General features: G+C 41.1%; 1 protein-coding gene across 1 annotated transcript in view; it reads right to left on the bottom strand.

Annotated features, from left to right (window-relative positions):
• The window catches only part of LOC149804882 (uncharacterized), a 117,706-nt gene that overhangs the window by 40,405 nt on the left and 55,887 nt on the right, over positions 1-21,414 (bottom strand). Inside the window, exons 19-20 of the mRNA XM_089933354.1 lie at positions 1,518-2,072; positions 849-974 (exon numbers count right to left, since the gene is read on the bottom strand). Coding sequence (XP_089789480.1) covers positions 849-974; positions 1,518-2,072 — 681 coding nt within the window. The remainder of the gene's footprint in view (positions 1-848; positions 975-1,517; positions 2,073-21,414) is intronic.

The raw sequence follows: 21,414 nt of genomic DNA, 5'->3' as shown, positions 1-21,414 counted from the left end.
AACTTCATATCAAAATCACGATTATGGATCGACTATTTTCATTCAGGATACCTTATTCGTATTCATAAAATGTAGTATTCAAGAAAAGTAACTCTCTGCGCCCGATACAGTCTCAGTTACAAGTGTGGCAATTTTTTAGAAAGAAGAAAAATAAAATGAAAGATTGGAAAAGACATGGATCTATATCCTGAATCTAACTCACTTACAACTCGAACATCGGTAGATTCAAAACAGACTCAACACAAACGTCAAATGAAATTGGAATGATACAAGAGCTCTAATTCATTCATTCATTCATTCGTTCATTCGTTCGTTCGTTCGTTCGTTCATTCGTTCATTCATTCGTTCATTCATTCCGATATCTATATGGATACAAATAAAAGAACAAAAAACAAATTAAGTAATTAACAGATGATATGAGAAAGATGGTAGTCATTAACGCACCACACATCAAATGTAGATTCAAGTCGATTTCTTCAATGTGAAAAAATTATACCTGCAATTGTACACAGACAAGCATCAATCGGAATGTTCTCGCCCACAATGTATGAATAGACAGCCTCTTTCTCACAGATAAATATAAGCATCTCTCAATGGAAAGACACGAGACTATTCATAATGATACATGCTAATACAATTAAGCTTAATTGGGGAAAACTTCAAGCGTTCCAATACAAATATACATGAATTGTATATACACAGTACTTCTCATTCAAGTTGGGCACGATATCAATGAGTTATTAGTCCATCAATTAAAACATTCTTCATCCCGTAATATTTTATCATTTGATTTTTTAAAACCAAAAAAGCATAAGTAATTTAAATTATCGTTTGAATATTTACGATACCTGTGTTGCAGGTGACTCCAGTAAAGAACTGCTGACAGCTACAGTAATAGTGGGTTTTATTTAAATTTTGACAGGTTCCATTATTCAAACAAGGTCCAGAGCTGCATGGAGTGGAGGGCGATGTGACTAAAATAAATCAATGCAGACAATAGACAAACATATCAAAATATAAAATAAACGAACGACGAAACGAACTTGTGTAAATAAGAAAGAAAGAAGAAACTCCACCTGTAAGTGACAGTAGACGTTCTTACGTAAAGATGACCGGATAAACGAAAAGTAAAGAAAAGTAAAGAACCAAATATAGGAAGATACATAGTTGTATGAACTGAGGAAATACGGAGTTTTGCTAAATAGTATCATCATCTTTCATCATGTCTTGGAGAAAGTATGGATGATATGGACTAAATATCTATAGATGACCTGTGTTACACAGAATCAGGAATAAATTCATACTGTATTGAATTAATTCCTACTGGGTTGAATCAATTTGAATAAATTCATAATACATTTTATACTTTCAGAGGAAGGAAACAAGAAGTTCAGTGGTAAGTGGTTGCAATCAAAGAATAATTAAAGGTCATTTTGTTACATATAACGGGCATTAAAGATGTTATTAAATGGCCTTATCGGAAGAAAAACAAAATTATTTAATATAAAATTTCTTACCTTTGCACGTGCTGCCTAGGACATTTGCAGCAATGCTGGAGAGAGAGCTAAAATCGTTTATGACATAAACTAAGCTTGGATCTAGAGAGATGAGTCTTAGACCGTTTGGATCCGCTAACGACGAAATCCCGATGGACAAAACCGGAATTCCAGCAGCTTGGAGATTCAACGCCGGTTGATTAACACTGTCATCTGCTTTACCGTCGGTCATCAGAATCAAGAACTTCTGAACCCCCGACCTTGCCCCTTTTGCTGGAGTAAAGTTATTGTTCAAGACGTATGTCAAAGCTTTGCCAGTATACGTACCACCACCGCTATAGCTGATTTTGCCAATCGCCGCGATTAGACTTGAATTGTCCTTGTAAGTGTTGAGCCAGAATATGTTGGTAACACTTGTGGAGAAGAGGCATACGCTCACTTGGACCTGGTTTGGACTTATTGGAAGTTCGGCGACGATGGACTGTACGAAAGAAAGCATTAACTTGAAGTTGATGGCACGAACGCTGGATGACTGGTCAAGGAGGAAGACTACGTCAGCCTTGCTAGAAGAACATCCTGGAAAGAATGCAATAACAATCTATATTTGCGTCGTATAATACCAAGAGATAGTTGATAAAGAGAGACCATATGGGTACATATAGTCAAAAATAATTTTATAATGAACATTGCATCTATTGCAGATACACATATACCTGTACGTGGTAGGAAGAATGCCTTAGGCTACGTGGTCATGCTTTTATTCTGCTGATCTTCATGTTCCCTATGTTAAAAGCATTGGTCCTAAATTACCTTTATTTCCTCTGGGAATGATGACCACAATTATGCTTAAAAAAATTGTTGTTTTGTTTTCTTTTCTTTTTCGCCGCAACTGGAAGCATATTATTTATTTTTTAGAACTTTTTGGCGGAAATTGCATTTTCTCGGAATTTTCTGTAAGTGTGGACTAATCTGTTGCTACATTAAGTATGCTGTTTTAGCGCGTTTTTATTATTCCACTTTGTGCAGGAGGTACGTGAGAAAGTTTGCCAGTAGCTTTTCGTGGGTCCTTGGTTCCTTTTGGGGTTTTCCCGGCTTCTTCCTTCACCCGTTATACTGGCCGCCATGTATAACCTATTTTGTGCTGATAAATCACGTTAAACCCAACAACAACAACAACAAGAAAACTACTCACTGTAGGCGAATGAAATTCAGCACGCTGGTGTGCGTATTTAGATGGCCTGGTTGTATTTTCAGACCACTTACAGCACTGTTTTCATTTATTGTCTTTACAAATATGTACAATTTGTTTTTCACAAACGTTTCCACACGATGATGCAAAAGAAAAAAAGAAAACCCACTCTAGACGTTTCCACACGATGATGAACAGAAAAAAACAACATTCGAGATAGAAAAACTAAATTTTCTAGGCATGAGTGTATGCACACGTCGATGACAAGATTAGATTTTGCACGAAATGAATAATAATTTGAGATTCTTTTAAATGCGCTTTTGAACTTTTTGACTCATCGGTGCATACGTGATTTACAAACACTGTCTTGTTTGTTTCATGGATACTTTTTTCACAGAAATGCAAAATGCAACTCTTTGTTTAAGAGCAGATATAGCAGATTACAAACTATTTAATCAATACAGGCATTAAATTGATAATGATTTTATTATTAAAGAATAAATGTAGTCAGTCTGAAGCGGAAGAAGAACGATGATGAGGATACAAACAACCGTATTGCTAGGAATATTTCACCGGCTGAGTCAGACTTGTAAACTAAAATGCACTTTACTTATTATTCGTATTCCTTAAATCTCACTCTGTAAAAAGAATCAACAATCCTTAACTTTTCTTCTTGCAAATATTGTACTAAACGTAAATGCTATTGCCGACTACCAATGCATAAATGATCATCTCTGTTACCGATTTCCTCAATGCTTGACAGATAAATTAAATTATGGTGTACGCTGTGTTTTGACCTAGTTCAACCAAACTCTTACGTTACTCCGCGAAATCAACGCCGATGGATAGTCTGATTACACGTCTGTAAAAGTAATTGCTACTGATAAGTGTCGCTCATTATTTTCCTTTGTTGATTTCTGATGACCTGATCAATACAGTATAGCACATTAACGCTATAAGCAAACGCAGTGGTTGATGTTGTTAACGTTTCGAACTCGTGACCGAAACTGTGCATTTTCGAATCAAGCCATTAGATCAGCCCGGGTAGGCTAGTGCTTTGATTCCATTTCCTAGGCAATTTACTCCAGTTGTCTTGGTACTAAATAACCTACGTGTGGTGCTATGTTGTAAAACATCAAGCGCAAACTCATTAACACGAGGGGGGGGGGGAGGAGTCGAGTGGTCTAAAGCGCTCGCCTTTCCCGATCACTGCCATCTCACCTATCGGCACGGTTTCGAATCTCGCGTTTGGCCTATTTGGGTGAATGGAAAATTTTCGTACTATGTTCCGGTGGGTCGGTGGTTATTCCCCGGATTTTTCCGGGTTCTTCCTCCACCAGATATACTGACCGCCATATATAGCCTTATCATGGGATGAAAAATGGCATTAATAGCACAAAAGCAACAACAAATAACGCAATTGTGCTTACTCGCTAAATGTAATATTTTCAAAATGTACACACACGATGGTAGAATTTATTAGAAATTTAGAGCCACAGTGTTATGATATACAATATTCTCGTGCAAAAGCGAAAACGTGTACTACCTATACATATTTTAAATATGTGTGTGACAAAACATTAAGAAAGGAAAAATAATCGTGTATTTATGGAGCCTTATTATTTTTTGTTAGGAACGCCAACTGACCTACAAATCCATTAGAGACTTAACCAGCCTTCTTATAAGCATCTTATTAGATTTTTCATTCGTTTGTATAGACCTTTACCAAATAACTTCATAACAAAGAGCTCACGGGGGTCTCGTTGAACGAGACTAGATTGAGAGGAATTTCAGGTTATCTCATGTGGAATAGATCTCATGCAGGTCTGGTTTAATGAGATTAGATTGACTGTAATTTCAGGTGATCGCATCCTCATTTTGTATCCGTAATCCTTTTCTCATTTATCATTTTTACCCATATTACTCAGTATCGTAAATGCGAGTTTATACATGATTTACCTACAGTAGAAACATATTATCACTGTTCATCTTCGAACTTGGAAATTGTTCCAAGCGACACTTATTCTGATTATCAGAAAAGATCAATGTAACATTTAATAATTTAAATTTATAACTTCTCAAATTTTTAAGTTTTTATAATATCGACGAAAAATCTAAATTTCACAATTGTAGTTTCAGATTTTTAAATAAAAATGTCTGCATTTGAAAACTTATATTTTTAAAGTTTTCCAAATTTTCGAAGCTTAGCTAAATGAACTAATTTTCGAAAACTCTCAAACGTTTTAGGTGTGTATATGTTTGAGTTTTAGATTTTTCAGTTACAACTAAAACGTGACAGTTATATTATATCGTTTTTAATTACACTAAACATGTCGATTGGATATTTCCTCTTAGTGATTTTATATCCCCCAGATAGTGTGTAAGCATTTAAAAATGCTTCATTTCGACCTCAGCTTTGAGTGTGAAATGAATGTTGAGTTTATTGATTCTTTGAGAATTGATACATCTGCGACACCAAAATTCAAAATTGGCTAGGCAGCAAGAATTTAAAAATGCAAAACAGTTTTTTTAAGTGATAGTTCTTTTCTTCACTGAGGTAATATTCTAAAAGGTTATTCTGTTGGATCCGGTTGTTTATAAATAGCAAAACTGAATGGCAATGATACAGAGGGCATACTTTACGAAATGTAACATTATACGACAAAAAGGATGACGTATACAAAGTTGAAAAGAATTCGAGAACCGAGATAACTAAATAAAACAGTATGTACTCGTAAATGAAAGGGATACGATGAACTGCTTAATAGTTCAGAACCAGCGGAAAACATTATTCCATTAACATAAATGGTTGAATTGCCATACGCATGCAGTAGTGTGAACAAGTATGAACATGTGAGTATTAAAAAGATGATGAGTTTCTAGATTGCGGCAGATGTGGCTAAAACCACAGTAGAAAAGGAGGCAGGTACAACCTTGTACGTCAATCTAATTTTGATTGATCACCTGAGCAAAAGGAAAAAGAAATTGCGCCCCAAAAACATCGCAGTTAGACAACAAAATGGTACACATGAAAGCAAACCCCAATAAGGCGACTTTACATTATCTTGTCAATATAATAAATGAGATTACAGAAAAATAAAAGAGATAACATTAAAACATATCAATTTGATTAAAAATACATTCTAAAAGGCTGAAAATAAACCAAAGAAGAATTATGATGTGAAAGGCTAATATAATAATCAGGCAGTTTAAATTTCAAAGAACATAGAGCAATGATGATGTACCAAGTCAGTTAATTATGCATTAAATATATATATATATATATATATATATATATATATATATATATATATATATATATATATATATATATATATATATATATATATATATATATATATATATATATATATATATATATATATATATATATATATATTAAGAACAATTTTAAAACATTCATCACACCTTCATTCACAAAGAATCACTACAATATTACCCAAAATCAGTTGATTGGACAAAGGTTTTACGCCAGTGCACCTTCATACTGTGCCGATATATAAATTTTGAAGGCATACTTTTCATGGACATTCAGTAGTAATTTCACTGGAGCTATTTAAATACTTGGAACGATTAGATGGAATGTTCAAAACTGGATAATGTTCAACAACAGTTTTACAATGGTACAAGTGCCAAAGAATAAAAGAATACGACTGGTGGAGGAAATGTTAAAAAGTAACACAACGTATCAGAGATGCAGAGCTTGCATGAAACAAATGAGAATATCCTGGAATTACAGCTGAGGAAATGAAAAGGTCATAGCAAACATTAAACTGAGAATTACATGTAAATGTGAAGAAAAAAAAAACAGTAAATGGGGGATCAATATTTGTACATGAATTAATATCCACACTGATTTCATAATATTAAATAATGGACTTTAAATGTGAAACAAGAAGCCGGCAAAGCATGGTAATCTGTAACACATCGCACGCAGTCAAACGAACATTGCTTATAAACGCACTTGAATGTTTGCTGGCGATGAATCTGTAAAAGATACAGATCATAGTGCGACATGAAATTTTGGCTTAATGAAATAAACTGGGCAGTATAGGGGTGGAGGAAATATCTGTTTGAGGTATTTCGTACTGGCATTTGATATAGTACGTACTGTTAGGGATACTGTTCCAGAGAAAATTAGGATGCACATTTCCTCCGGAGATAGCTTCCGTCAGAAATGTAAAATACACCAGCCTGTTAAAGAATAATTCAAATCCAATAACAACAACTTATTACAATTTTATTTGATCTTGAACATTTACAAGATTCTACAAGGATATTATTGGATTTGCACATAGAGAAAGGAATTATACTTGATCGAAAATAGGACAGAAGAATATAAAGCTGTACGCCTATTTACACCTGCTATAGTGTTAGCCGCTTACAAACGTAAATACAACGTTGAGACATGCAATGTTGAGAGTTGGAAATAATTTTGCTTGCTGATGAGACAAATTCTATCATGTTGCCACTCAGTGGAAATCTCGTCCCGTAAGAAGTTCGATAGAGAAAAAATTTGGATTTACAGTCCACCTTGTTGGCTTTGCAAACAACAAATCTACTGGTTGGTCTTACTTCTTTTTGTAAGATATCATTGATCTGACAGCTGAATATATTTCAAGGTTAAATCAAAGCATCAGATCATATGTGCTCTGAATACTGTTTGTATAGATTAAATCATTCATGGAGGATGTATAGATCAGATAATGCACACTCTGCATAGTGGGTGTATAGATCAGATCGTGTGCACTCTGCATACTGGGTGTATAGATCAGATCGTGTGCGCTCTGCATACTGGGCGTGTAGATCAGATCGTATGCACACTGCGTGCTAAGGGCACATGTTCTACAAAGGATATCGTTTACTCAGTCTGTTTCGATAGGATCAGGCAATGTTAAAAGTTGATGGAGCTACTAATCCAGTTAAGTTAAAACAAATACGGAAACATAATGGGGAAATTAGAACAGATGCCAACGTGAAATTAGACTTAGCGTTTGGAGGTGATCGAATCTTTTTGTTACCTACGGCTATGAAAATAAGGAGTAGTACCGGATACAAAACAAATTTACTGAAATCCCGTTGATCCTAATAAACTGGTGCAAAACTCTACCCTTAATACCATATCCTTTTCCATATCGGTGTCTGTTTTAACTCTTTCGTCAGTCAATCAAAACCCATTGCTCTGACTCATTCGAGAGGGTGAATGACTTGATTGTATCCGTTTGAGTCTTTGATTTTGACAATTCACAAAACCCTTCTAGTCGGTTTTATTGAGTAACTAAACAATGTTTGCTGATAACATACTAAAACTATCCCAAGCTGTCCCGAGATTAACTAAGAGAAATTCTATGTAAACTGACATTGAACAATTTAAGGAAAGATGAACGATACTACCGGAGTAAAGCAAATCATTTCACCAACCGGAAGCTGTTACCCAGCACGTTGTAGCCCGTGTGATAAAATTATGGATTGAGCCATTTAGATCATCATGATAAATAGTTATATAATTAGGCCACTGATATATTTTACTCTTGCTTAAATAACGCGTTTATCAATTTATTTTGAAAGAATGCAAAAACAAAAATATGTAATGAAAATATAATAAAGCCACCTAAGGTACAAACGCATGCTTTCTGTTAGTGTCTACATTAGTTCCCTGTGTGATGATTTCGTCTCAGTATACCTTTGCTGAAAATGTGACATTTTATATGATTGTGTAAGACCTGCTACCAACAAGCGAATTTATAACTTTCAAGGTTTACAAGCGTGTGCTAGTATCTTCAAGGTTGCATTTCTGTATATAAAAAAATGGCATCATCAGTTCTTGAGTATTACATGTACTATTTTGGATTATGATCTACATAAGTAGTTAAGTGGGATACCCTAGGGACAATGGGACTTAGCATTAAAAAGACCCCTGGGACACTCTAGGGACAATGGAAATTTAACATGGAGAAAAATCGTGGGTCACTCTAGGGACAATGGGAATTTAACATAGAGTTTGGGACTGTCTAGGGACAATGGGAAATTAACATGGGAATAGAGTTTGGGTTTGTCTAGGGACAAGGGGAATTGAATATGGGATTTTTTTTAAAAAAAGTTTTTTTTAAATTTAAATTTAAATTTAAATTTAGAAAAGGGGTAGGCAATGGAAAGGCTATCTCTTTTCGAGAAATATGGCTGGCCCTGAAAAGGGCCTTTGGGTTTATGTTAATATTAATATTAACATAGATGGCATCTGTCACATCTTCTTCTTCTTCTTCTTAAACTCCTTCTAACTACCGGTCCATACACAAGTACCCTCTTGAGACATCCTTGTCTTTCTATGTAAACTCTCCTCATCCATTGACTAGTATCTGTCCTATCAACAACAGTCCACTTGGACCTGACATACATGAGCATGTCTGTCCTAAACATCATGGAAGACACAAGGGTGGATGACTCAACTGTGGTCCACATCTTGAAGCGACGAGAATAGGTGAATCAATGCAGTGAACTGTGCTTATTTATAGGTACAGGAAGGATTGAAACGGATTGAATTCATTCACCAATCCGAACACGCGTTACAAAATTCAGTCAGCTCGCATCCAATCCGAAGAGAGCAGTCTGTGACGTCACGTGGTCTATATAGATTCGCTAGCGCTTGTGTGCAGTCAATCTATGCGACAGTGATTCAACATGAAGGAAACTCAGAAAACGATCCATTGGGGTGCACCAGCAGGGGAGACTGCCCAAGGGAACCCGGACTTACTTTCAGAAGAGGTACACTGGGATTTTGTGGATTTTCTTACCTCGCAAGAATTTGTTCCAGAACCTTCGTTACCTTCTTCATTACCGCAAGTGGAGAATTTTAGACAGAGACAGAAAGAAGAATTGGAGAAATTTATGCAACGACAAAAGGAAGCGGAACAAGCTTTTCTCCTACAGCAACAGCAACAGCAACAAGAAGAGGTAAGAAAAAAACAACAGCAACAACAGCAAGAAGAAGTAGCAGCAAAGAAACAAGAGGGTGAAAATCAAACGGCTACGGTACTGTTGGACATTTTAGCGGAGTTAAGAAGTCTGAAACAAATGTATCAGACTTCTTTATCACGACCGAAGAGAATACGACCTTCCCGAGCTAAACACGCCAACCCTGTGACTAAGCCTATCGTACCACCCTTAGTGATTTCAACCCAATCATCAGAAGTAGGCCTTGGCTGTGGCAAAGGCTTAAGGCAGTTAAAGTTGATTGGTTAAACTCACCCCTACACCAAAATAAAAAGGCCCTTTTCAGGGCCACCCACATTTCTCGAAAAGAAATACAATTTCAATTTGCCAATAACTCAAAAATAAACCCCACCCATTTTACCCTTATAGTACGTGTCTGTGTATGAGTGCGTGAGTGTAGCTTCTTATTTTAAAATCAAAACTCAAAGACACTTACCTTATATCATTCATGTATTCTTTTATCCATTTTTTTACAATCCAATTCACAATTCACCACAGAACACTTTAATTAAAAGTTCATTGACTTCTTCTTTCTCCTTGTTTAGTCTCTCTGTTTTTTGAATTTCTTTACCGTTTTTACCTCATTTTCTTCCCTTCTTCTTTTCTTCTCCTGTTTCTTTTTCTTCACCTGTCTTCTTTCTTCCTCTTCTTCCGCTGAAGAATCCCTCTCTTCTTCCGAAGAATCCCTCTCTTCTTCTGAAGAATCCTTCTTTTCTTCTGACTCCTCTTGTTTCTTTTTTGGGCAATCCGGAGACCAATGTCCTTTTTCTTTACAATAATAACAGGTATCTTGACTTTTGTCTCTTTTAGTCCCTGTTTTTGTTCTTTTTTGACGGTCTGAACACTCTGAAGACCAATGCCCTTTCTTCTGACAGATATAGCAAGTATCTTGACTTTTATCTCGAAAGGAAGGAGAGTAGTCCGTCGGCTGGTCTGAAGAGAATTTTCTAATGACCCCTCGCAAAGCTCTGACGAAACGTTCCATCTGGGTAGTCTCTTCCATCGTTGTGCTCGGCTTGAGAGTGAAATGAATAGTGAAAGGACAAGACACACACCCTTTTTATATACGCTGGTTTGCCAAGACTATAAATTAGTCTGTGGTGTTTAAACTTGAGTCATTTGACGTTTTGCACTCAAGATGAAACGATCCCATTCATTCGAGAAGAAAGAAGAAGAAGAAAGTAAGAGGCAGAAACGTGATCTATCGCCTCGTACCAGGGCTGAAATCTTGGCACAAATTCATGCCAGTGATTTTGAAGAGGACATGAGTGAACCAGAATCCGAACCCTCTAAACCAAGTTCACCACCCTTAGTCAACCCTGAAAAGTACTATTCCATTCGAGAGACGGAAAAGCGCTCCTCTAGAAAATTTAGAACCACGGCTTACACCTACACGGTGAAGTTTAAAGATTTCAAGGCCGACGTACCCTTGGAGAAAGCAGAAGGGTTTATCACCGAGATGTGGGATTCTTTGCTCACCTCACTCAAGCGACAATGTCAACCCAAAGAAGACGATCGCTTGACACTATCCATAGATCACGACGGTTTGAAATCCCCTGTTTGGATCGAGTTTAGCAGACCCGCAGAACTAACCCCTTCCAAAGTCATGGACAAGATTCAACACGTACAACAATCTAATGACCAGTTTGACATCACCGATGGTAAAGCCACACTGAAAATGGCTCACGTCTCTCTTCCTCAAGGGACAGGACGCAAAAAGATGTTATTGGTGGACGACCTTCGCAACACCAAAACAAGTCTCGTCCGAATTAACAACCCTCAAGACCAGATGTGCTTAGCCCGTGCCATCGTGGTGGGACGAACCTATGCCGACAAGAACGACACGGTAGAATGGAAAAGAACCTGGGAGAACATTCGAAAATCGAACCGAACCAAACAACGAAACGAAGCAGAACTCCTGTTGCAACAAGCTGGCCTGTCCAAAGACACACCCTGTGGCATTCCTGAGATGCAAAAATTGCAAGATGCCCTAGCTCCACGCTACACCTTGAAAGTGCACCCTCAAGAAATGCGCGGGTCTCTGTTGTTTCGAGGCCAAGACTTTAAGGACGGAAAATACATTCATGTCTATCATCACGATGACCATTTCGATACCATTACCAGTATCACTGGATTCCTGGGATACGGTTATTATTGTGAGAAATGTGATTATGGTTATAACAATCGAGAGCAACACAAGCATTGTGGATTGAAATGCCCAGGATGTTTGGCCTCTCCACCCTGTCTGAGCGAAGAACCAGTGCCTTGTTCAACTTGTCTGCGTACGTTTGTCAGCCCTGCCTGTTACCAGCAACATCTGAAGACGCAAGGTTCACAGCAGAAATGTGCTTGTCAACTCTTGAGATTGTGCCCTACCTGTGGACAAGGCATACTTACCAACAATGCCAAGGCACACGTATGTCGAGGAAAGAAAAAATGTCACATTTGTCACCACATCGTGGACTTGGAACACGAATGCTACGTGCAAAAATACCAACCCCCACCAGAGAAAGAGGACGGTCACAAGAAGAAAGGCAATTTCATCTTTTTCGATTTCGAATGCATGCAAGAGACTGGCTATCACATCCCTAATTTCTGCGTGGCTCATCGAGCGTGCGAGAAGTGCATTCAAGAACCTATCTTCAGTCATTGCCCTCACTGCAGCAAGATTCCTGGAGGGCGTGAAAAAATCTTTCGGGGACCAAACACGTTAGCCGATTTTGCCCAATGGGTCTTAGACCCCATCGACAAGACGTGGAGCCAAGAGGACATCGAACGTTACGGAGATTGTCATCGTCATGCCACGGTGATGGCTCACAATTTCTCCGGATACGATGGACAGTTTCTTTTGAGGTACTATACGGAACATGGCACCGAACGTCCTAAAGTGATTTTGAACGGAGCCAAAATCATTTTCATGCAAGTGGGACAAGTACAGTTTAAAGATTCGATGAGTTACTTGGCCATGCCTTTGAGCCGAATGCCTAAAACGTTTGGAATGACAGAAATGGCTAAAGGGTACTTTCCACACTTTTTCAATACGGAAGCCAATCAACATGCTGTTCTACCCCATTTGCCTGAGGCTCACTATTACGACCCCGACAACATGCGTACCGAACAACGAGAAGCTTTCTACGCTTGGTACCAGGCTCACGCCTCGGACCCTATCGACTTTCAGGAAGAAATGTTAAAGTATTGTCGTTCCGACGTGGACATTTTACGGCGTTGCTGTGGAAAATTTCGAGAACTGTTCATGGAACACGGAGGGGTCGATCCTTTGAAAGAAGCTTGCACCATTGCCAAAGCGTGTTCCTTAGTGTACCGCCAACGATTCATGTCTGAAAACACCGTGGCTGTCATCAGTCCTCAAACGACCCACTATGTCTAGCGTCAATACTCGGTCAAAGCCCTACGTTGGTTACATTACTTGTGCGACAAGGAAGACAAATGGATTCAGCATGCCCGCAACGGAGGAGGCGAAAAGACCATCGGAACGTATTCGGTAGATGGCTGGGACTTAGAAAACCCCAAGATCGTGTACGAGTTTAACGGTTGCTTATTTCACGGATGTCCAGTCTGTTACCCTGACCGTGGCACTAAAAATCAGTTTTTGCAACGAACCATGGAAGACTTGTACCAGGACACTTGTCAGCGACGCCTAAAGTTAGAACAGCAAGGATACCAAATGGTGGAAATGTGGGAACACGAGTACGATCACCGTTTGAAAACCGATCCCGAGTTTAAACGCCTCGTGGAAAGTTACCAGTTCATGGACCCGCTGAACCCGAGGGATAGTTTGTACGGAGGAAGGACCAATGCCACCTGTTTGCTGTACCAAGCCGACGAAGAGAAAGGAGAAGAAATCAAATACTTGGACGTGTGTTCGCTGTATCCCTACGTGTGCAAATATTGTCGCTTTCCTGTAGGGCAACCGCAATTGTTCACGGAACACATCGACCTGAAAAACATTCAACAATACGAAGGCTTGATCAAGTGTAAAGTTTTGCCTCCCACGAACCTATACCATCCCGTCCTACCTCACCATTGTCAAGGCCAACTGATGTTTCCCTTGTGCCGTACTTGTGCCGAAACGTGCAACCAGGACCAACTTTGTCAGCACAGCCAGGAAGAACGTGCCTTGACGGGAACCTGGGTCAGCGTGGAATTGTTCAAAGCTCTGGACATGGGATACCAACTGTTAGAAGTGTACGAAATTTGCCACTTTCCCAAGACACAACAGTACCACAAGGGTGACCCTACTCAGAAAGGCATTTTCGCCGACTACGTGGATGCCTTTTTGAAACTGAAACAAGAAGCCAGCGGCTATCCTTCTTGGTGTCACACTCCCGAAGACCAAATACAATTCAAAGAGAAATACTACGCACAAGAAGGCATCTCTTTAGACCACATCGAAAAAAACGAAGGCAGGCGATCGTTTGCCAAAGTGATGTTAAATTGCTTGTGGGGTAAAATGGCACAACGACCGTGTTTACCCAAGACGGAATATTTGACAGAACCTTCCCGCTACTTCCAGATGATTCACGACAAAACCAAATACATGAAACACGTGGACGTCGTTCGAGAGGATTTGATCTTGGTCAATTACGAAGAAGATCTGGACTTTGTACAAGACGACCCTTTTGGAAATGTCATCATTGCGGCTTACGTGACAGCTCATGCTCGCTTAATATTGTACGAAGCTTTAGAACTGTTAGAAGAACGCGTCCTGTACTTTGACACGGACAGTTGCATTTACATCCATCACCCGATTCAACAGCACCCTGACATCGAAGGAGACCATTTAGGAGCCTGGACAGACGAGCATCCCGACGACAAGATTCTAAGTTTCGTCAGTGGTGGTCCCAAAAATTACGGCTACGAATACCGGGACAAACAAGGAGAAGTGCACACGACGTGCAAAGTGAAAGGACTGACTCTGAATCATCGTACCAGTCGAGTGGTCAACTTTGGGGTATTGAAAGAAGCCTTGCAATCGGGAGAGGATGGAAACTTTAAAGTGACCACCTATCAACCGAACAAGATTGTACGTTTACCCACTCACCACATCGTCAGTCGACCCTTGGAAAAAGTCTATCAAATTGTATACCAGAAGCGAGTGCGACTTCCCAATCACTTCACCTTACCGTACGGTCACGTTGGTATTGGTCTGTATATGAAAAGGAACCCTAGGCAAGATCGATAGTTCATTGTTCATTGAAGTAACTTACCATGTCGTTGACGAAGAAGAAACCAGATTGGTTAGGAGTCAAATGTTGGACATCACCGAGACCAGGGTTTTGAGGCTTGGACACAAGAGGTGGCCCAGTATGCACGAGAGTTATTCAAGGAAAAAAGTTACTTTTCAACCTGTGTTAGTGACGGTGCCAGAAGAACCCGTCACCCAGGACAGGACTGTCGTGGACAGGCCTGAAAGACCCTTTCGGGAGGACACTTGTGTGACCTTACCCCTACTATAGAACTGGTTACAACTTTACCCAAAACATGTTGTACAGACACTTGTGTTTATTCCACGTTCATGGTTATCATGTGCCTTTTATTCTTGTACTTAAGCCTTTGGCTTTTATACATTTTTGTCTTTCGTATTCATGTTTGAAACATTCAATAAACGTGTTCTGGAAAAGTATATAAACTCTTGTCTTGTTTGTTTTTCGTGTCACAAGTGACATTTCTCACACCATGGCTACCTCTGCTGTCTCTGCTCCCTCTTCCTCTACTGTCAAAGTCATCGACGAACACTTAGATCGTGCCAGTTGGGAGGCTTTGTATCTTCGCCATCCCTTTAACATGCTCATTGCTGGACCTAGCGGTTCGGGCAAAACCGAATTCGTCAAACGTTTGATCGAACATAAACATCATTTGATCGATCGACCCCCTCAACAAATCGTGTGGTGTTACAAAGAGTGGCAATCGGCGTACAGCCTCTTGAGAGAAAGTCAAGGCGATTCCATCGTGTTTGTGGAAGGCATTCCTAAAGAAGACGACGGCATCGTCTCTGACTCCCGTCTAACCCATTTGGTCATTTTCGACGACATGTTAGGAGAAGACGAAGAAGAAATTAAACTGTGGTTCACGCGCAAAGGGCATCACCGTAATGCCAGTGTCGTTTACATCACCCAAAATTTGTTTCAACAAAGTAAAGCCCATCGCACCATCAGTCTCAATGCGCATTACGTGGTCTTGTTTAAAAGCCCTCGAGATAAATCGCAAGTGCAAGTCTTAGCCAAACAGTTAGGAACGCCTTGGCTGACTCAGGCGTACGACGATGCCACTCAAACTCCACACGCCTATTTACTCGTCGATTTGAAACCTACGACTCCCGAGGATTTGCGATTTCGTACCCACTTGTTTCACCACTGGTGCCAAGACGGAGGGCCTGTCCTGTACACGTCTCCGTCCTCGACTTCATTTCACTCCCCATAAAAAATCTATAAAAACCTCAGACCCTTTTTCGTCTGTCTCACTCTCAGTGCGAACATGACGTCCCTTCAGTCGCATCTTCCCGTCAAATTGATTCGTGCCTTGTATGGCATCAGTCGAGAAAAAGATCCACAAACACGAGCTCGTGTCTTAGAAGCTAGTCTCAAAGAAGTCTTACGATGGTTCACGGTGACGGCACGTCAATTACTCCAAGGAATCATTCAGATTCCTCATCAAACCAAACGCTTTTTCGATCGAAACAAAGTCGCTTTGGTCCAACTGGCCGATCCCCGCATCGACACTCAAACCAAAAAACAAATCATTTTGAAACCTGGAGGGAGCGGTACTCTAGGAGGGGTCATCATTCGCTCACTCTTAAGATGGGATCCTAATGCCCCCAAAGTTATACCCAAGACAAAAGTCCAACGAAGCCCCAAGAAGAAAAAGACCAGGTCCCAAGGAGAACTTCTCCAGTGGCAGGACCCTCCTCTGACCAGACACCACCCCGGAAAAAGAAAAGAAGCCCCCAGAAAAAGAAAAGTCCACAGAAAACTAGTCGCAAGAGAGGCACTTCGGCCAGAACGCAACCATACACTCGCAAACCACGACCTGCCACGGCGGTGACTGCGTCTCCGGCAGCTTCACGTTTGTCCACTTCTCCGTTAATGACACCCAGAACTGAAGAGTACTTGGAGACGTTGATCACACCGAGAACTTCTCCGTTGATGACCCCCAAAAGAACTTCCCCAGTGGCAGGACCTTCCAGTTTAGTGGCAGTGGCTGCTGCTCACAAAGTACCTTCTCCCAAAATCAAAGTTCAAGAAAGATCGGGCATGTTACAAAGTTTACTGGATTTGTCCAAGCAAGAACTGGCTCGATTTAGTCCGTTGCGTACCCCTGCACGACGTGTCATGCCTGTCCTCAAACTGATACGACGTAAAGACAATCAGTGGCGACGCGTTCCAGTATAAAAAAGGCATGTGACCAAGTCGGGTATCAGTGTTTTTTCGGTGCTCCTGAAGACTCAAAGATGTTACCCTCCAGAAAACCCCAAGGAAAGAAAAGGAAAGGACTGCCACCACGTTTAGCCAAACATGGGGACATGTTATCTGTCCTGTCCAAAGCTTCTCCACCCCTACGAAAAAAACTCATTCAAACGGCCTCCAAAGAGGTCATCGATACCGTGTGCGAATGTTGTTTGAACGTTTTGAAAGGCACGATCCCTTTGTCCAAACACCAGAAACAATGCTTAAGCAAACATCGTCACGTTCTTCGCCAAATGGTTCAAAAGAAAATTCCCATTCGTCAAAAAAAGAAGATGTTAGTGCAACGTGGAGGTATTTTACCTCTCTTGTTAGGCCCCATACTGAAAGGAGTCTTGGGAACCATGTTGGGAGGACTGGTGGGAGCAAGATAAAAAGGCCCTCGGAAGTCCCAAGATCTCAGAATCGACCCCTGACAACCCATGGAAGGACGAAAACTAGCTTTAGTGCCTTACAAACGATGGATGGAATACCATCGGTGGCAAGAACAACGCACCCCGCATTTACCTCCCAATCCCCATTTGAGCGAGATGTCCCAGTTACAACACGAATTGCAGTCCTTGATGGATCGCCAAGATTTGTCCGAAACAGAAAAATCGCAAAAGTACGGTCAACTCTTGCAACGACTGCAACTCTTTCACCAGAAAGCTTTAGACGAAACAGCTCTACCCACTCTGAAAGATTTTAAGACCTTGATGAAAAGTCCAGCACCATCACCAGTACCAGTACCAGTACCAGTACCACCAGTACCCGTGACCAAGACAGAAAAAGGAGAAGAAGAGGAAGGGTTTCAAACTCCACCAGAAAAAGTACGCAAGTTAACAACACCACCTACCTCCAGAATTGGATGGATTAAAAAGATGATGGCCACCCCTTCTTCCTCACAAGAGAAAAAGAAAGTGAAGACAGAAGTGAAGACAGAAGTGAAACAAGAACCGATATCCCCCGCTCAGACATCCTTCTCCTCTTCGACGCCTATTGCTGGCCGCACACGCAAAGCATTGCAATCCAAGAAAATACCCCAAGAGAAAAAGAGTAGCATCCTCCAAGAGTGGGTGTCTTATTAACACACCAACCAACACAAAAAAAATGGAAAAAGTCTTAGCCAGCATTTACTACGATCCCTCGCATCCTGCAGGTTACGCAGGAGTTCAAAAATTGTATCGTGCTGCCAAAACTCGACTGAAAAGTGTCCGTTTACCTCAAGTGCAACGATGGTTACAAGAACAAGCTACCTACACTTTACACAAACCCATTCGACGCAAGTTTGCCAGAAGTCGCACCCGAGTGGAAGGCATCGATCATCAATGGCAAGCCGATTTAGCCGATGTCTCTCATTTGGCCAGCTACAATCGTGGCTACAAATATTTGTTTTGTGTCATCGACGTCTTTTCCAAATTTGCCTGGGTCGTGCCCTTGACTTCCAAATCGAGCAGCGAGTTAGTGCGAGCCCTGCAACGAGTCTTGAAACAAAGCGGTCGTCACCCTCTTCGATGGCAAACGGACAAAGGTACCGAATTTCTGAACCAAACTTTCCAAAAAGAATTAAAGAAACGTGACATTCATTTTTTTACCACCGAGAATCCCGAAACCAAAGCCAGCATCGTGGAACGTTTTCAACGCACTTTGAAAGAACGCATGTGGAAATATTTTACGCATCACCACACTCTGTAGTACATCGACATCTTACCGCACCTGGTGCAAGCGTACAACCAATCTTACCATCGAAGCATCGGACGTGCCCCGCAAGTTGTGACTCCCGAGAACGAAGTGTTGGTGTTTGAGCGCCTGTTTGGTACGTCCCCGACGAGGGCTGTCCCCGAGAAAAGTGGAGAGTTGGCCGTAGGAGATTGGGTGCGCATTGGCAAAACCAAACGCACTTTCGACAAAGGTTACTTATCTAACTGGACGACCGAATTGTTTCGCGTCACTGGACGAGTGCATGGCCGTCATCCTGCCGTCTATAAATTGGAAGACATGAACGGAGAAGTGCTCAAAGGAACGTTTTATTTGCCCGAGGTACAACGTGTGACCAAAAAAGAAGACAACGTGTACGACATCGAAAGCATTCTCGAACGCAGAACCCGTAAAGTGGGCAAACGACGTGTCAAAGAAGTCAAAGTACGTTGGAAAGGATATCCGCCCAGTTTTGATTCTTGGATCGACGCTTCGCAAGTCATCGACTATAAAAAGAAGTGACCATCATGCCTTTTCACACAGCAGACGCAGCTACGTCGACCACTCCTCCTTCCCCTAGTTCTTCTGTGCAAGATTTACAAAAACAACCCTTGTGGGTGTGGTGTGGAGAACGTGTGCCTAAAACGCAAATCGTCTTTTTCTGCCAAATCTTCGTGGTGTATTGTGTCATCGGGGCAGCCATCGCCAATTTGAGTTTGCAACAAGGAGACAAACAATTGTGGACCATTTTATTGAGCAGTTGCATCGGTTACCTGCTTCCTAATCCCTCCCTGAAATTCACCTCGAACGGGAACCCCGGGAACCTTGTGTCCAGTGCCAGTGCCAGTCACCACTTCAACCACAACCAGAACCCCATTTTAGACGGAGACACGCCTCTGACGTCCAGTAATATCCCCTCGGACAGCCACAGAACTCTGGAATTATGAGTCACCAAAACCAATTTTACTTAACTTTACCCAGTGACAGTTCCATGGAGGTGTTTCCCAAGAACACGTTGTGCTGTTACACGGTCAAATTACCTCAGGCCATCCAGTTAGATCACGAAGCCCATTGGGAAGTGGCTTTAGTAGAAATGATTCACCCGACCCAAGTCCTCAATGTCCTTCCCAATCAAAATTTTTTTGATGTGGAAGTTCATGACGAGCAAATGCAACAGTGGATGGATAGCAATGTCAAATATGACAAGAAAACCCGTACACAAAAGTACACCACCTATCACTTGTTCATTCCCCCAGGCTATTAATTTAGTGGTCAACATTTGGTCAGCACCATAACCTCCAGGTTTAATGTCGTGTTTCTGAAAGCTTTGGAGCATGTCAACAAAAATGTCACCATGGAGTACCACAAAGCAGCTCGTCGCTTCTTGATGAAATTTGAACGAAGTAAAATCGTGTCCATTTTATTTTGTCCTGAATTGTTTGACATGTTGGGCGGAGACATGGACATGAGAAAGGCCATGCTCAAGAAAAACGAATTACCCATCGTTTACGACAACGAGTCTTTTAGCAAGTTATTTCGTGCCCCGGTAGAACTGAACCAAGTACTGAATTTGATGTTCGTGTATTCCGATGTGGTGGAGTACAACGTGGTGGGACACACCTCCGTACCGTTACTGCGTGTCATTCCTTTCAAAGTGGATTCTGCCACGAACGCTGACGAGGAAGGTGGAAACACTTACCACGTCCACCGCGAATTTGTCCATCCTCACTATTTGCCTGTCAGTAAGTCGTATTTGGACACGGTCAACATTGCTATAAAAGGAGATCTGGGACAAAATATTCCATTCACCAAAGGAAAAGTCACGGTGAAACTCCATTTTCGAAAACGGTTCTCTCACGACTCGTAAGTAAGTCATGTATCCAGTGTACCGAGGGGTTGCTCGACAGCGAGGACACGGTTTAGGAGACATGTTAAAATCGGCCTTTCGTTCGGTGGCCCCGGTGTTGAAACCGATGGTGACACGCGGATTGCACGCCTTGAAAGATGCGGCACTGACGCAAGGCAAAGAATTTCTCCAAAATGTCATCATCGACAAACAAAACCCTAAAGAAGCCTTCATGAGGGCAGGCAAAAATGTCTTGCTGCAAACGGGCAAAGACATTTTAGGCCAACGAGAAACACCTATAAATGCCCTGCACGCTACCGAGTCAGGCATTCAGCAAGGACAAGGCAGAAAGAGACGACGAAGAAAACACCCTTTCACCAGACTTCAAGCGAGAAAGGCCAAGAAAAGAAGAACCGTTCGAGACTTAGACGTTTTCGATTATTGAGAAAAGAGACAAAAAAATGATGCACCGAGAATCTTGCGCTTGTTCCAAGACGGAACTGGATCTGTTTGCCATGCCCCCTACCATGATGACCATGCAAGAATCCCAGTGGGTGGAATTTCACCCCGTCTCCTCACTGACCGATTCCGCTCCCATCGAGTTTGAAATCAAAGGACAGCCCGAAGATTACATCGATCTGAATAGCAGTTACTTGTACCTGAAAGTCAAAATTCTAGATAAGACTGGAGGTGCTATAGACGATGAAGCAGTAG

The sequence above is a fragment of the Sinohyriopsis cumingii genome, chromosome 2, assembly GCF_028554795.1.
Source record: "Sinohyriopsis cumingii isolate HCF-2022 chromosome 2, ASM2855479v2, whole genome shotgun sequence".
NCBI lineage: Eukaryota > Metazoa > Mollusca > Bivalvia > Unionida > Unionidae > Sinohyriopsis > Sinohyriopsis cumingii.
Note: the sequence above shows the minus strand (reverse complement) of the source record. Positions and strands in the feature narration are given on the sequence as shown.